This window comes from Palaemon carinicauda, chromosome 40 (genome assembly GCF_036898095.1).
Source record: "Palaemon carinicauda isolate YSFRI2023 chromosome 40, ASM3689809v2, whole genome shotgun sequence".
Classification (NCBI taxonomy): Eukaryota; Metazoa; Arthropoda; class Malacostraca; order Decapoda; family Palaemonidae; genus Palaemon; species Palaemon carinicauda.
Window position 1 is genome coordinate 40,420,825 of NC_090764.1, and position 15,101 is coordinate 40,435,925.

Here is a 15,101-nt window from a genome sequence, read left to right on the forward strand (position 1 = left end):
AGACGCAGGCGTCGAAGTTGTCCCACCATCACCGGAATGCATCTTGCCAGAGTCTCGGGGTCTGAGACTGGGGGGAAGAATAGCGGAAGCTTGAGGTTCCAAGCTGTCGCGATCAGGTCCCCCAGACCAGCACTTGCTGGTTACCCAAGGTCAAAGACCCCCAGGTACACTCTCTCTACGAGGCTCTGCTCGGATAGTCTGAGAGAACATTCCCCTGCCTGGAATGAGAGAGCCGATGGTGGTATTAAGAGAATCTCAATCATCCCGGTATCTCTACTGCAAGATGTGAAGGTGTGAAAATGTGTCCCCTGCTGGTTAGAATACGCCAGAATCATGAAGTCGACGTGCACGGGGCGACTCGGCAGGAGCTGTAGGATCTGTAGAGGGGCCAGACTAAGGCCCCTAAGACTGCCTGAATGATGGAGAGGTATCCTTCAGGTCTTGACCATAGGCCTGGACCGGAACATGCCCCCCCCCCCCCCCCTTTCCTTTGACGAGTCCGAGAACCACATCCAGAATGTGGGGAAAGGACGAGAATATCCACTACCATCAAGAGGCTCCATAGGTCAACACCCATTGCAGGTCTAATAGTTCCGCTGGTCCCATAGGGCCAGGGAGTCCGGTTAAACATTGCCTGAAGCCACCAGAACTTGGATCGCCCCACATGGAACTTATCCTGAGGCGACCGTTCGGACTATAGACGGGTCAATGAGGACAGGAGAACTAGGAAACGTTCCAAGGTAGGGCTGAAAGCTCTGCTTGACTGAGAACAGGTACTGCGACTCTCCTCAGTCTTGCCACAGTCAACCGAAAGGAAGGCTCGGAGGATGTGGTAACAGAATCTGGCGTCCCCAGGTGGTCACCCATCCAAGTACCGACGTTGCTTAACCTCGCTGGACGGACGAGAAGCGGGGTTTCCAACGTGGTAAGGCCGTTGACTCAATATCATGGCCAGATACTCCAGATGTTGAGGAGGAGGAAGAGAAGCCTCCAAGCAAAATACCATGAGCCCACACTCATGGTAAGCATCCGGAAGCTTGTCCCGGCGCTGAAGAAGGTCGAACCCGAGCCTACCGGAGTTGACCAGCCCTCCAAACAGCAGAGGAGGCGGAAGCCTGCACCTGAGCGGCCAAGAGGAAGGCAGGGAGAGTTCTCTGGGGAAACAAACCTGCTATGCCACGGCGGGATAGCCACACTGCATCATAAGCAGGAATACTTGCAGTCTAGGCTGAATTCGACGAGCACCCTGGAAGATGGATGGAATGGAAACTGAAAGTACCCGTCCTTCCGATCCAGGGTTTAAGGAGTCCTGTCGCCTCGTTACCAGTCTGATCGATTCTGCTGGTCTACGCTGGCCGAAGTTTGTTCGACAAACTTGATCAGGGCTGAGAGGTCGACTACGGACATCCCCTCTCAGATCCTTCCTTACAAGAAAGGATCGACTGAGGGGACCGGGGGTGAAGCCGTCGATGATCCTAAGGAAGACCTTCGCCTAAGGTATGGATCATTCTGCCCAACCGGGCAACTCTGCTGACGCTATGGCATAGAGGTTCAGAGACACTGAATTCGCTGACAGAGACGGCAGGCGCGATATCCTTGGCTAATCACAGAGATTGTGCGGGAATGGGCATTGGGAAGCTGTCATTCGGATGAGTAACCTTAAGCATCCTCCCAGCGAAAAACCTGCAATCCTAGAGTTCGTGAACTCCTTTTAGGACTATGCCCCCCCCCCGGGGGAGTCTCCCGTGTCATCTGTTCCTGACAGGAGGAAACTGCAATTGGACACCTTGTCCCAGTTGTCGTAGCCGATAACTTAGACCGACGTGGTTGAAAGAAAAGGGCGCTGGAGCCCTGCAGAGCCTGGAAGAAAGCGCCTTGGAGGAGTGAAACCGGAAGTCGATTTCCTCCGCACAGCAACTGTCTAAGTCTCTGTCCTTGGGCACAAACAAACTCTTCTCAAGGATGGAAGGGTGTCTGAGGTCGTCGACCTCCACAGATGAGACACCCGAAGGAAGCCCTCAGTCAGCGCGTCCAGATGGTACAACATCGAGCTTGTCCGCAAGTTAGATACTTAACGACGAAAGGCCGAGGTGCCTGAGCTCGAGAGGAGGAAAGTACCCCTGATCTTCCTGTAGCTTCCTTGAACCAAACCTCGGGCCGTAACCGAGGAGGGAAAGAACCTGGTAAGCTCCCAGAGGAAGAGGTAAGCAGTCACCCCTTGTCCGATGGAGAAAACTCGAACGGAAAGCCCCCCCGCCAAAAATCCTTCCAGGGAATGACGGGGAAGGGCTAACCCAGGTTCAGGAAAGAGGAGTGTTGCTCAGATCTCCCTTAAGTTTCTCCTATTCTTGCAAGTGCCATGCTCTGCGTTTACGGGGTGAGGCCGTGTTCTGGAAATACGCTCCAGAAGAACTCGCCAGGCTGGCCATGCTGCGAAAACCCCATTGGGAATCGTGGTCGCAATCGCCCTGGAGCTCGCGCGACGGAAATTCAAAGATTTTCGCGTGGGCGAACGTGGAAGCGCCCATGCGCGGTAACGCAAACGAAGGTGAGCGAAGGAGCGCAGAAGGAGGGCGAGCGTGGTAGGAAGGGCGAGAGCTGGTGGTCGGCGAGCGATAACCCATAGACGAGCAATGGATACTGCAAGAAATAAGCCGACGTTTGTGCGAAGAAACACTGTAGGTTCGCGCGACGGAACACCATCCATCCGCGCGATGGAAAAACCGTTGGTTCGCGCGTGGGCGAACATTGGAGAGCATGGGCGCGGAAGCGCATGAGCGTGGGCGTGTGGGCGCGCGGGCGAGCGGGGCGCGCGGGCGAGCGGGCGAGCTGGCGCGCGGGCGCGCGGGCGTGAGGGTGGGCAGGTGGATGAAAGCGAGTCCGAGGCGGCGAACGCAAGCGTTAGCGCGATGGCGAGGAAACGCGCTGCCGCGTGGGTGAGGAAGACCGCTGGCGATATGGATCAACAAGGGATCAGTGGTGAGCTGGTGAGCGCTAACGCGCAGGTTGGCGATGGCGCGTTGTGTTATGCCGACGCGATGGTCGAGCAGCATGCGCAGGTGAGCGATCGTGCGTTGGCGAGCAGTATGCGACGATGGTGATCAGCATGCGCCGGGTCGCGCGATGGTGATCAGCGCGCCAGGGTCACGCGATGGCGATCAGCATGCGCAGGTGGAAGGTCGCGCGATGGCGAGCAGTATCTGCAGGTTGAGGGTCGCGCGATGGCGACCAGCATCCGCAGTTTGAGGGTCGCGCGATGGCGACCAGCATCCGCAGTTTGAGGGTCGCGCGATGGCGATCAGCATCCGCAGTTGAGGGTCGCGCGATGGCGATCAGCATCCGCAGTTGAGGGTCGCGCGATGGCGATCAGCATCCGCAGTTTGTGGGTCGCGCGATGGCGATCAGCATCCGCAGTTTGTGGGTCGCGCGATGGCGATCAGCATCCGCAGTTTGTGGGTCGCGCGATGGCGATCAGCATCCGCAGTTTGTGGGTCGCGCGATGGCGATCAGCATCCGCAGTTTGTGGGTCGCGCGATGGCGATCAGCATCCGCAGTTTGTGGGTCGCGCAATGGCGATCAGCATCCGCAGTTTGTGGGTCGCGCGATGGCGATCAGCATCCGCAGTTTGTGGGTCGCGCGATGGCGATCAGCATCCGCAGTTTGTGGGTCGCGCGATGGCGATCAGCATCCGCAGTTTGTGGGTCGCGCGATGGCGATCAGCATCCGCAGTTTGTGGGTCGCGCGATGGCGATCAGCATCCGCAGTTTGTGGGTCGCGCGATGGCGATCAGCATCCGCAGTTTGTGGGTCGCGCGATGGCGATCAGCATCCGCAGTTTGTGGGTCGCGCGATGGCGATCAGCATCCGCAGTTGAGGGTCGCGCGATGGCGATCAGCATCCGCAGTTGAGGGTCGCGCGATGGCGATCAGCATCCGCAGTTGAGGGTCGCGCGATGGCGATCAGCATCCGCAGTTGAGGGTCGCGCGATGGCGATCAGCATCCGCAGTTGAGGGTCGCGCGATGGCGATCAGCATCCGCAGTTGAGGGTCGCGCGATGGCGATCAGCATCCGCAGTTGAGGGTCGCGCGATGGCGATCAGCATCCGCAGTTGAGGGTCGCGCGATGGCGAACCATGTTCCTTCAGAAGTGTTGGAGAACGTTGGCGTGCCGGCTGTAACACACGCGGGCGATCCGGAGATCGCCGAGAGACAGGTGATCGCTGGCGAGCTGATGATCGCTGGCGAGCTGATGATCGCTGGCGAGCTGATGATCGCTGGCGAGCTGATGATCGCTGGCGAGCTGATGATCGCTGGCGAGCTGATGATCGCTGGCGAGCTGATGATCGCTGGCGAGCTGATGATCGCTGGCGAGCTGATGATCGCTGGCGAGCTGATGATCGCTGACGAGCAGAAGGCTACGCGTGGAAGCCTGCGCATAGAAGAAGAGTTCTTGAGCCCGACCTGAACCGAAGTTCTAGATCGCGAGGGCGAACGTGGGTGCACAGGGCGCGTAACAGGAACCAACAGGAACAGCAGGGATGATCATCTTGAAAGCGCTGACGAACAGGAGAGCGCTGATGAGCAGAAGAGCGCCTGTGTGTTAACACTGAGCAGGAGCAGGAGAGAACACAGCAGAAGGGCGCGCAGGGAAACCCTGACACGCAAGGGAAGAACCCCCGTGGGGGCAACCCTTTGCCCCGAAGGGATCGTTGTCCGCAGGGAGACTGATGTCCGTCGCAAGACCGCTGTCCGTCGGGAAGACCGTTGTCCGTCGGGAAGACCGTTGCCCGTCGGAAGACGAGATCAGACTGCTGTCCATCTGCACCAAGGCAGAAGATCGAGAAAAAGGAGATGAGAGGCCCTTACGACGAGGCGGACGGTGGGCCTTACGGCGAGGGAGGCCAACAGCAACAGAAGAAACCTCCGAAGAGGAGTCTCTATGAGTGTACTCTCTCGCGAACGAAAGAGAAACACTTCGTGGAAGAGACTGGTTAGCCAGTGACCTAAAAGGAGCAATCCTCCGAAGAGGAGCTCCTGCAGTTGCCCAGCCCCTTGAGCGAAACTGCAGGTGCGACCGCTCAGCACCAAGAGCATAGTCGCACGAAAAAAAGGCAAGAGAAGAACCCCCCAAAAGGGGAAAAACTCAAGCCTGGACAGGAAAAACTTTCCTCGGAAGGAAAGTTACCCGTCCAAGGAGGCAAGCCTCCTGAGAGTTCTAAAATGAACTGGAGAGCTGTCCGTCGTCACGGGAGTACTTCCAGTAGAAGGAGACACGCCCCTGACGAAAATACAAGGGGGGAGGCAGCAACAGCCGAATCCCCAGGACTCAACAGACAGCTCACACCGTTGCCATATTACAGAAACGAACTAGATCGGTAACTGTAAAAAAATAAAACAAATAATATTAGTACACATTCATTCCCCCGGGAAGGCTCCGAAGAGGAATCCCGAGGGAAAGGAACAAGAATTACACAACAGGCACGTGCCCTCACAACCACTTACACTCACGGAAGGAGAGCTGTAACCAAAACAGAATTATAACAATTATAATTATGTAACTATGTAATTATGTAATTTAAAAATGAATGAACACTAAAGAAAGAACGAAAACCCCGAAAGGAATCGTTCTACAAGCTGAAAAACAAAAAAAAACTACAATTAGATTCATAACTAATTGAGACAAACGTACAGCGTAGCAACCCCCCACACGGAAAGGAAGCTACAAGGGCGTAGTAACACGTAGTAAAAGGGTGAACGACCTCAAGAGAGAGAGAGAGAAAGACATAAGTCAAACTCGATCGCCACCCATAAAATTACGCCGTGGTGGCCTAACTGCCGAGGACTCCACGAAGATATCGTACACTACACACACAAATCTAAAAAGGAAACTTACTTATATAAGTAATATATATATATATATATATATAAATATATATAAATATATATACAAACATGAAAACATGTTTACATATATATTGAGTAAATGAAAAGTAAGCGATTAAGTAAAGACAAAACAAACAATGGCTGCCAAGAGAGGACCAAGACAGAGACGTCTGTCACAGTCCGAGCCAAAAGTGAAAGTGAGTATTCACCTGTGTGTGAGGGGGAGGAGGGGTAGCTAGCTACCACTCCCCTACCCCCCGCTAACTAGCGCGGGGGTAATACACCCTCGTTAAATTCTAATGGCTCGCCATTTCAGCTACGCTAAAAGGTAACCCTTTGTAAATAGCGTGGTTTGTATTTCGGTTACGGAACAACTCTCATTTTTGTTTAATCTCTCTCTCTCTCTCTCTCTCAGAAAAAATTAATAGACGTCTCTAACACTAACAGTGAAGAAGAACAAGAGAGAGAGAGAGAGAGAGAGAGAGAGAGAGAGAGAGAGAGAGAGAGAGTATTTATTTAAAGAACGTTAACACCATGTCTACCTTCTCGCCGATCGTCCGTCTCCTCCTGGCGTAGCAAATCCTACACCTGCGTTGGCCTGTCTCTAAGGTAAAGTGGCAATAAAACACATTTTTTATTTATTATTTCTTTATAATTATCTTTTTTACATGCTTCTTTCATATTATGTAGTTATGTTATTGTTATGTGTAATTATGTGTAGCCATTTATTAAGGATTTATTATGGGTTTTTAGGCTGAGGAACGAATTAAATGAATTACCATGTATTCTTATGGGAAAATTAGTTTCTACATCCGAACATTTTCTACATCCGAAGTTGGTTGTGGAACAAATTAAATTCGTATGTAGAGGTACCACTGTATATATATATATATATATATATATATATATATATATATATATATATATATATATATATATATATATATATATATATATATATATATATATATGGACACTAAGAGAATAAATTAATGAACCTTACCCTATTATGTATGAGTTTAATGTTGAAGGTTGGCCATGCAGAGTATTTTTCTTTCATTGTTTGTAGCTCCTCTACACTGATAACCATACGACTTCTTGTTGCTGTATACTGATAAACCAGGAATACAGTCACTGCAACAACCAAAAATATGCCTAGTGTCTCCAAAGTCCTCATTGTTCCTGTGGGATAAAGAATTTATTCAGTAACCAATTAATAAGTCATGGCAATTTCATGAACAGGAATACTTCCTTTTAATTCATTATTTAGAAAAGATCAATAAATGCCATGGATGGAGGATGGTCTTAGAATTAAAGCAAAATATCATGATCCCCTTTATATTACATCTGCCAGAGAATGCTTCTGGTTACACTTGTTTATTTATGTCTGAAAAGTAATAAAGTTTATAATGAAGCAACATGTGACCATATCTTAAGTATAAAACTCAACAATAAATTGGTCAAGGGTTATGGTTATAGATTTCCAAAGATTTCAATGTTTCATAATCCATTACATATTTGAGGTATCATCTTTGTATTGATAAATAGAGACCATTAGTTCATCAATAATCGTGTCTAGCTTTTAAGAGTCAACGTCACTTTTTACTATGTTTAAATGCATCAGAGGTGATTAGATATTCTTAGTATTCTTCACCTAAATTGAATCATAAAATGTAAAAGTAACCTACTTTTCTGACAATTCATAGCATATTTTTTATTTGCTGCATCCATTTTGTCATTTCTTTACACTACTAAATTTGACTCTCAACAAGATAAAGGTCATTATCACTGATTTTCCTTGGCTTAAACGATTTATAGTTGGCCACATATCTTTGGCATCCACATATTATTGAGAAATCAATAAAATCCATAAAAAAGTTAATAGCAAACTCTGCATATTGTGCCCATTTAATTTGCCAAAAAAGACCCCTTACAAAAAATGAAGGAAAAAGTAGTGTCAAGCATTTATCTAAAGATTACTATATCTTTATATTTTTCTATTTTCCATCATCCCTTCATTTTATATTAGATTTTGAGGTGCAATTATTTTTTACTAAATTAGTGTTTCAGTAAGAGACCTTGTAGCCCTTTTATTTTAGTAAATATGGCACCTAAAGATTATAAGCACCAGTTTTCTTGGTTTTGGTAAAAACAGAATTGCTAGAGATATTCTAAGATAGAATTAGTGTCCAACTTATTTTTGGGGTTTAATGTGCTGTGAGGTCTCATACTGGATTCCCTGTTTATCTTTCCATTCTACAGTTACGATCTTGGAGACCTCACAGCACCTCCATAAAATTAGGCCTTTTCTTTGACAAAACCCCTTTTATTAATGTGTTGAGTCTGGTGGGCTTAATGTTTTCTTAAGAATATAGAATATGTAGTTAACCCAATTTAGCTGATGATTAGAAAACATTTAGTTCTTGTTAACTGTAATTCTACTCTGTTGGGTCATTTAGTACAGTTATTTAGTACAATATGGTAATAAGAAAAGTAAATACCTATTTCCTCACATATCAATTTTCTCTTAAAGTTTCCTAAGTGTTCATGTTATCAATAATTACTGTATTCAAATTGAAATTCCTATTGGAAATGTCCCTTACTGACAATCTGCCAGACTTGGGTTCAAGTCCCACTCAATCTCAATAGTTTCTTGTAATATCTGCAACCTCACCCTCCTTGGGAGCTTGGTACTATAGGTCTACCTACTGAGACATCAGCAGCTATTGCCAGGCCCTCCCTGGTCCTAGCTTGGGTGGAGAGGGACTTGTGCGCTGACCATATGTACAGTATATATGGTCAGTCTCTAAGGAATTGTCATGCTAGTTAGGGTATTGTCACTGTCCCTTAATTCTGCTATTCATGAGTGGCCTTCAAATGACAGTGATGAAGTCTTGGTTCAGATTTTTTCATATTTCATGTCTATCATTTGTGCCCAATCCTATTTTTTTCCAATTATTTTCAGAGGATTTACAATCTGCATTTACATAAGGATTTTGGGGACCATTATAGGCACTGCTTCTCCAGTTTACTAAGATTTTCTGTTAAATTATGTAAGGCAAATACAGATAGTGACAGACTTAAAACAGATTTAGGTTCCAATCTCCAAGTCGTAAGACAGCCATGATCCAAGTCAACCTGCTATAAAAAATAGTCTAACAAAATTTGAGCAATGTTTCATCTTAAATCTTGGTACATATTTTCAAATATTTTACATCAAAATACAATTCATCTTCAAATCATGACCAATGATATTAATAAATAAAGTTCAGAATAAACTGCTTATATATCACTTTTGTTTTAAGAAAACAGCTTACCTGCATGGCAACATAGATTAGGCAAGGGAAACTCTCCTTCCTGAAAACAACCTAATAGATTACCGAGTTGCAAACTTTACTTTATTAAACATCTTTAATACTTTGACAAAAGTTTTTCATTTCTATACTTTGAAGATTCTCCATACATAAGCTTCTTATAAAAACAATGTAAACATGCTAATGACATTAAAATCATAATCAATAGAATAAAATTAATCATTTCAACACTAACCTAAGATTTGTGTTATTCAACAATCACTAAAAATATACAAAAGTTTTCTCTACTTTGTACAAAATCCTTTTTGTTCCCAGAGGTAAGATGTGACATTGTAAAGACTGGATGTGGAGACAATTACAGTATATCTTGCCTTAATGACCATTTTGAATTTTGAATCTCATTCTTTTAAAAGTCGATAGAAACTACAGATTAAAAATAACCACATTGTGAGATGTATGGGAACTTACTAAATCTCATATTTTTGGGAAATTACTAAATCCTATTTTATATCAAAATGATTATATAATTGAACTTTAAAAATTGTATTATTTCTGTTAACTGACCTGAGATTTATGTGGGGCATACTGGTTACAATAACCTAAGTGGGTCAGTGGTAATCGACAGAAAAATAAGATTGAAATAATAAAACACACAATGTAAAGTCTCTCCTCAAAAAGATTATTCCATCATAAGAGCATTCACTACTAGAATGAGTGGTACCATATTTCTCTGCATGTTTGGTAGAGAAAAATGAAACATAATAACTGTCATAATCAATATAACACAAACCATAAACAAGGGCTATCATATTAAAGATGTAGTCACCCCACCTAGGAAATTTACACTTTCAAAATGCAGAAATACAAAACTCACTTCCTTAACCCTATAAATTCTAATCTGAACACTAAAATGAATGTTCACAACAAAATAAGGAATTAGTGCATCATAAAATGTTCCCTGTTGCCACTATAGACACCCCCCCCCCCCCCCAACCCCATTCACCAAATCCATATTTAACTTCTCTCTCAATAACGAAATGCAAAAAACTGAAGCATAACTTCATTGCAATATATATTACTTTTTTCCAGACAAATTTCTCATAAGGTTGTGAAATTTTTTTTTAAAATAGTTACAGAAATATGTTTTATTTCCCTCCCATTTGTTTTTTCCATCAATTCTATCTTACTTTACAAGTTGACCTAGTTCAATGGGATTGTGTTGATGGGTTGAGTTTTACCTACAAGAACTTGGTTTGAATTACAAAGTACAGTATTGCCTCTGTGGCTCCTCAAGAGGATCATGAACTTTAAGCTTATTGAAAGGATGGTTTCTGCAAATACTGTATGATAAAGAAGGACATACTTCAAGGCATTCCAGTCATTACTGGTATTTGAAGACATTTGGTTAGTAAACTCTTGAAGTTACGATAGCCTCTATGACATCAAATATTTTACATCTCATTACATTTCCTGGCAAGTACAGTGGTAACCTGTTTGCTTAGCATTCGCACAGTGGCAGATCGATCCCCGCCTGGGACCGTGAGTTTAAGTTGTTTACTGGGGAAGCCACTGCTGTGGTTGGGCACCACAATGAGTGGGTTGAGCTTGCCCGGCTGACGTTCTGGTGAGCATCTACTTTGAAGAAACTGGAACTGAACCCTGACACCTTTAACCTTTAATATCTCATAATTATGACAAAACAGACAACAGTGGTGCATATTTTTACTAATTATTTTCTGCTCCATACCATATGAACTTTTAGTTTTGCAAATTATCACCTGTACTGTACTATATCAAGTTTGATTTTCCTTTTGAATTTTTTTCAAAGTTAAAAATCAAATTCTGTATTACAATAAACTTCCTACTACCCAACACTGATGAGATTAATTTTTGGGATATCTGATTATCTCTACTTTTCCATAACGACATAAAACTCGAAACCTCATAGTACTGTATGACTGTAAGTAGGTCTAAGAATTTTAATAATTCCCTAAAAGTTTTTTTTTCTATATGAACCAAAGTTGATATGCTCATTGCTGGCAGTTTCAATTTCAGACTGTTTTAATTCATATTAAGGATATTGTCTTGAGTTTGGAGAGTGAGCATACTTATAATGTTAAAAAAAAGTTTGCTGAATAATCAGTAGTTATCATGGAACTTTGACCAGGTGAAACATCTTTTTTCCATTAGTAAATTTAACATTTTCCTTAGCCAAACTCAAAACACTTGCAACACTGTATTATTTGTGGATGATATTTCTTGACAGCCATGTTAAAGCGCTTAATCTATTTAGTTAGGAAGATAAGGCGTAAAAAATACTTAAAAGCTGGCAATGTAATTTCCTTTCAGTTTTTAAACTTCAAAAACAGTAGAGGGGCAATTCTTCAGTACCGTACTGTATATCCTTTATTGAAAACTCAAGAGATATCTGCAGTAAATTATTCCCTTTGCATGGCTTAAGGTGTGGTGAGGAAAGACACTTTGGATATCATCTGGAGGAGGAGGTGTAAAATTACTCAAGTATTTCTTGACTTTCACTGCTAGCTTTGACCGACAGATTACAGCTATAGCGATTCAAATTTCCTTGTGAAATAGTAACAACTTTCTTTTCTATACATTTATAGCCATTACTAATATTACTGCTCCCTTCACTGTAGGAGGTGATATACCAAATGGGTTCAGCTGTGATCCTAGGAACACTTTCCTAAACTTCATTATACAAGGCAGAACATTAGGCACTTAAATTCTGAAGCCAAAATATTTTGAACACTAAATTTCACACAATATCACATTCAGAAAATTTACTATTTTCAATGATAGAAAATGCAATCTTACCTTAGGAAGGTTCAGTGTATGTAATGCAAATGTGAAAATCTCGCTTATCGTTTGTGAGCTATTTATTTTTTTTTAAATCTCTCCAAGAGGTTATAAAATATTAAGCAAGTCATCATAATTCATATTAAAAGTAATGTCCTCACAATATAAAACTCTTACATTTTCATTTAAGCGGCAGAATTCTTAATCCTTTGGCATCATGAGGAAGATGGAATGAAAGACCCCAGCTTGCAAACACCGAGTATAAGCATATCCAAAGCGTGATCTTTTTTTCATGCAAGTCATCACCAGGAATTGAAGATATGACCAAAGCAGAAGAGTCAGAAAGACTTTCCTTCATGGAATTAGTAAAGGTCGTCAACAGTCTGGGGATCGCCATGGAATCCAGTATGGGAAACAATAATGTTATTCATTCTTTTTTCTTTTTTGAAGGAAAATAATAATCAAAATTAACAGAGAAAAAAATGTTTCCAGGAAAGAAAACATTTATAATGCTTGATATGTTTAAAGAGACCCCATCAGCTTTTTATGGAATTAATTCCTCCACTAATGACACCAGTAAGACCTCATTTCCAATGTCCCCACTTTAATCATAATGGAAGGCAAATCGGACAGAATGTCAAGAGTCCTATCTCGAAAAACCAGCCCACCCCTGGAATCTGAGGGCCAGTTTTTTTCAATTAGATAGTTCTGCATGTCAGTATGTAAATATTCACATTCCCTTGGTCAAAACATCATCAAGTAGCTGGCAAAACTGCCACAACTCCCTAAATTGGTTTGAAAATAATTCCAACCGCAACAACGGTATCCCTTCTCAAAACTCTAGACAGTTAAAAAGAGGAATAGAGATCAAAGAGTAAAGTGGAAGACAGTTTATAAAATCTGAAGGATTAGAAGTAATAATAAGAAATAAGAAAAATATTTGAGACTAAGGAAAAAAAATATTCCCCAGTTCAAGAGTCCAGTTGCCCATCACAAGGCTTATTAAAGGAAAAGATATTTCATGTTGAAGCCGAGTGACTTTGTCAAGGCAATCTCAGTAAGAGGGATATTAAATGTTTAAAATAAAGCCATTTGTGCAAAATATCTGAACTACTTAGCAACTTAAGTTATATTAAAACTACAGCAGAGTAGCCTAAACTGACAATGGTATTGATTGCACAATGTCCATGCATATACAATGACCAGTTTTGCAGAAAATAGAATTCTAGGTAGCACATCTGTATAAATCCTGTCATATTAACTAAAAAAAAAAAAAAAAAAAAAAATGGAAGAAAAAAATATATAGAATAAACTAATATTTTGAAAATCAACCTCTATTACAAACAAACAACAAACCAATCTTATCAACAAAGTGAAACACCGAGTATTACACTCACCAAACGGGAAAAAAACAAATAATGTTATCAATCAAGTATGCATAATTAATTTCATAAGTGTAACAATGAGTATGCCATAAAACAAAACAAAACTCTTTAAAAAGCAGCTGCTATGTGGAGGTAATCTGTGTATCAAGCATTTTTTTCTACATTAAGTTAGTGTGCACAAACTGGTACGTTAAACCAAAAAAGTAATAAAAACTAAAACACTGATTTGTAATCCAATTAGGACAAAACAATAATTTAGGTTAGCATTAAACTATAGATTATTTCTACATAAGAGCATATTTCAAATAAATAAGTAATGGATCCAGTGACAAAAAACAGAATTTTGACGATAGATTTTTATTTCTATACTCGCCTGATGTTCATATGACTTCTTCAGAAGCTCAGTTTATCGGCATTTACTAAAAATATATAAAAAATTTTCTAATTTCCTTTCCTTTCAAAAGATGCACACCCTGAGTAACTTAATCTAGCAGTTAATGGCAAGTAGAACCCAAAGAATTTCCCATTCTTCAGTTTTGAAGTTGAAAGTATTCCCTATCCTTTGACATCATAAGTTAGTGGGAAGGTGGGTAAGAATGTGTATACGAATATCAGGGGTGTACAGAAATGAAAATTTTACTATTAAAATATTTTTCATTTCTTTACTTCCTTAATGTTCATATTGCTTACTCCCAAATTCTGAGAGAGGTGGGATCCCAGTCAAAGAGATAGGTAAAAAAATGAATAATCTAATTAATTTTCTAGACTTATTAGGTTTAGAATTTAATTAATAAACTTCTAAAAAAAAACATTTGCAACATGTGGCTCAGGATTGTTTTTGTAACAATACTTGGAATATTTGAAAAATATCTAAAACTTAATTACATTAAAAAAGAAAGGCCACAGCAGTAGCCACCCAATAATCTAAAAAGAAATTGTTAATATTCTTCAAGATACTGTAATGTTAAGCTAACAGCAAAATTATGGGTTATTTAATTGGCTCTAAAAAGTCTTTCCACAGAGACATTCCTACAATAATTAAGAGATGTAGGTTTACTCCTAATATCTAATACCTTAATTTTCAAGGCTTATATATGACTTAGATCCAAACTTGGCGAGTTCCTGAGACCAACCCTTCAATAAGAAAAGATACAGGCACAAAGAAAATGTCTAATCTCAAATGCTTGAGCATCAAATTAAGCCAAAAGTAGAAATTCTTTTCAAAAGGGCACCTTAAATTGAAATTCTTTTCAAAAGGATCTTAATTGTACATTCTTTTCAAAAGGACACTTTAAACGGGAATTCTTTCCCTAATTGGACACCTTGAAAAGTTTTAACAATATGAACATTGCTAGTTCTAGTTATAGACACATTTTTACTGACCCTCATAAAAATGAACTATTGTTTTTTATACAAATTACTGATATTTTTTTAAACTTATAGAGGACAACCTAGAAGGTTCCAAACCTCCTGGGTTCGAGAATATCTTTGAAAGTTCTCGGGTGATTAGATATAAAGTAATTTGTATGGGTTCACCACTTTTGAAATGGTTAGTCTAAGTACATTGATTAGTGCAACAACCTTCTCAGGTACTTGGTCACATATGGTCCAGTTCTACAGATCCTTTGAATGTCCTGAACAGGTCTATTAAGAGACATTATGGTTCATAGAGAACATGTTACATACCTGCTAGTTCAAGGTAAA

General features: G+C 41.8%; 1 protein-coding gene across 1 annotated transcript in view; it reads right to left on the reverse strand.

The window, feature by feature from the left end:
* LOC137631895 (uncharacterized) overlaps positions 1-15,101 on the reverse strand; it is an 83,000-nt gene that overhangs the window by 12,439 nt on the left and 55,460 nt on the right. The window contains exon 5 of the mRNA XM_068363900.1: positions 6,885-7,063. Within this exon, the coding sequence (XP_068220001.1) occupies positions 6,885-7,063 (179 nt within the window). The remainder of the gene's footprint in view (positions 1-6,884; positions 7,064-15,101) is intronic.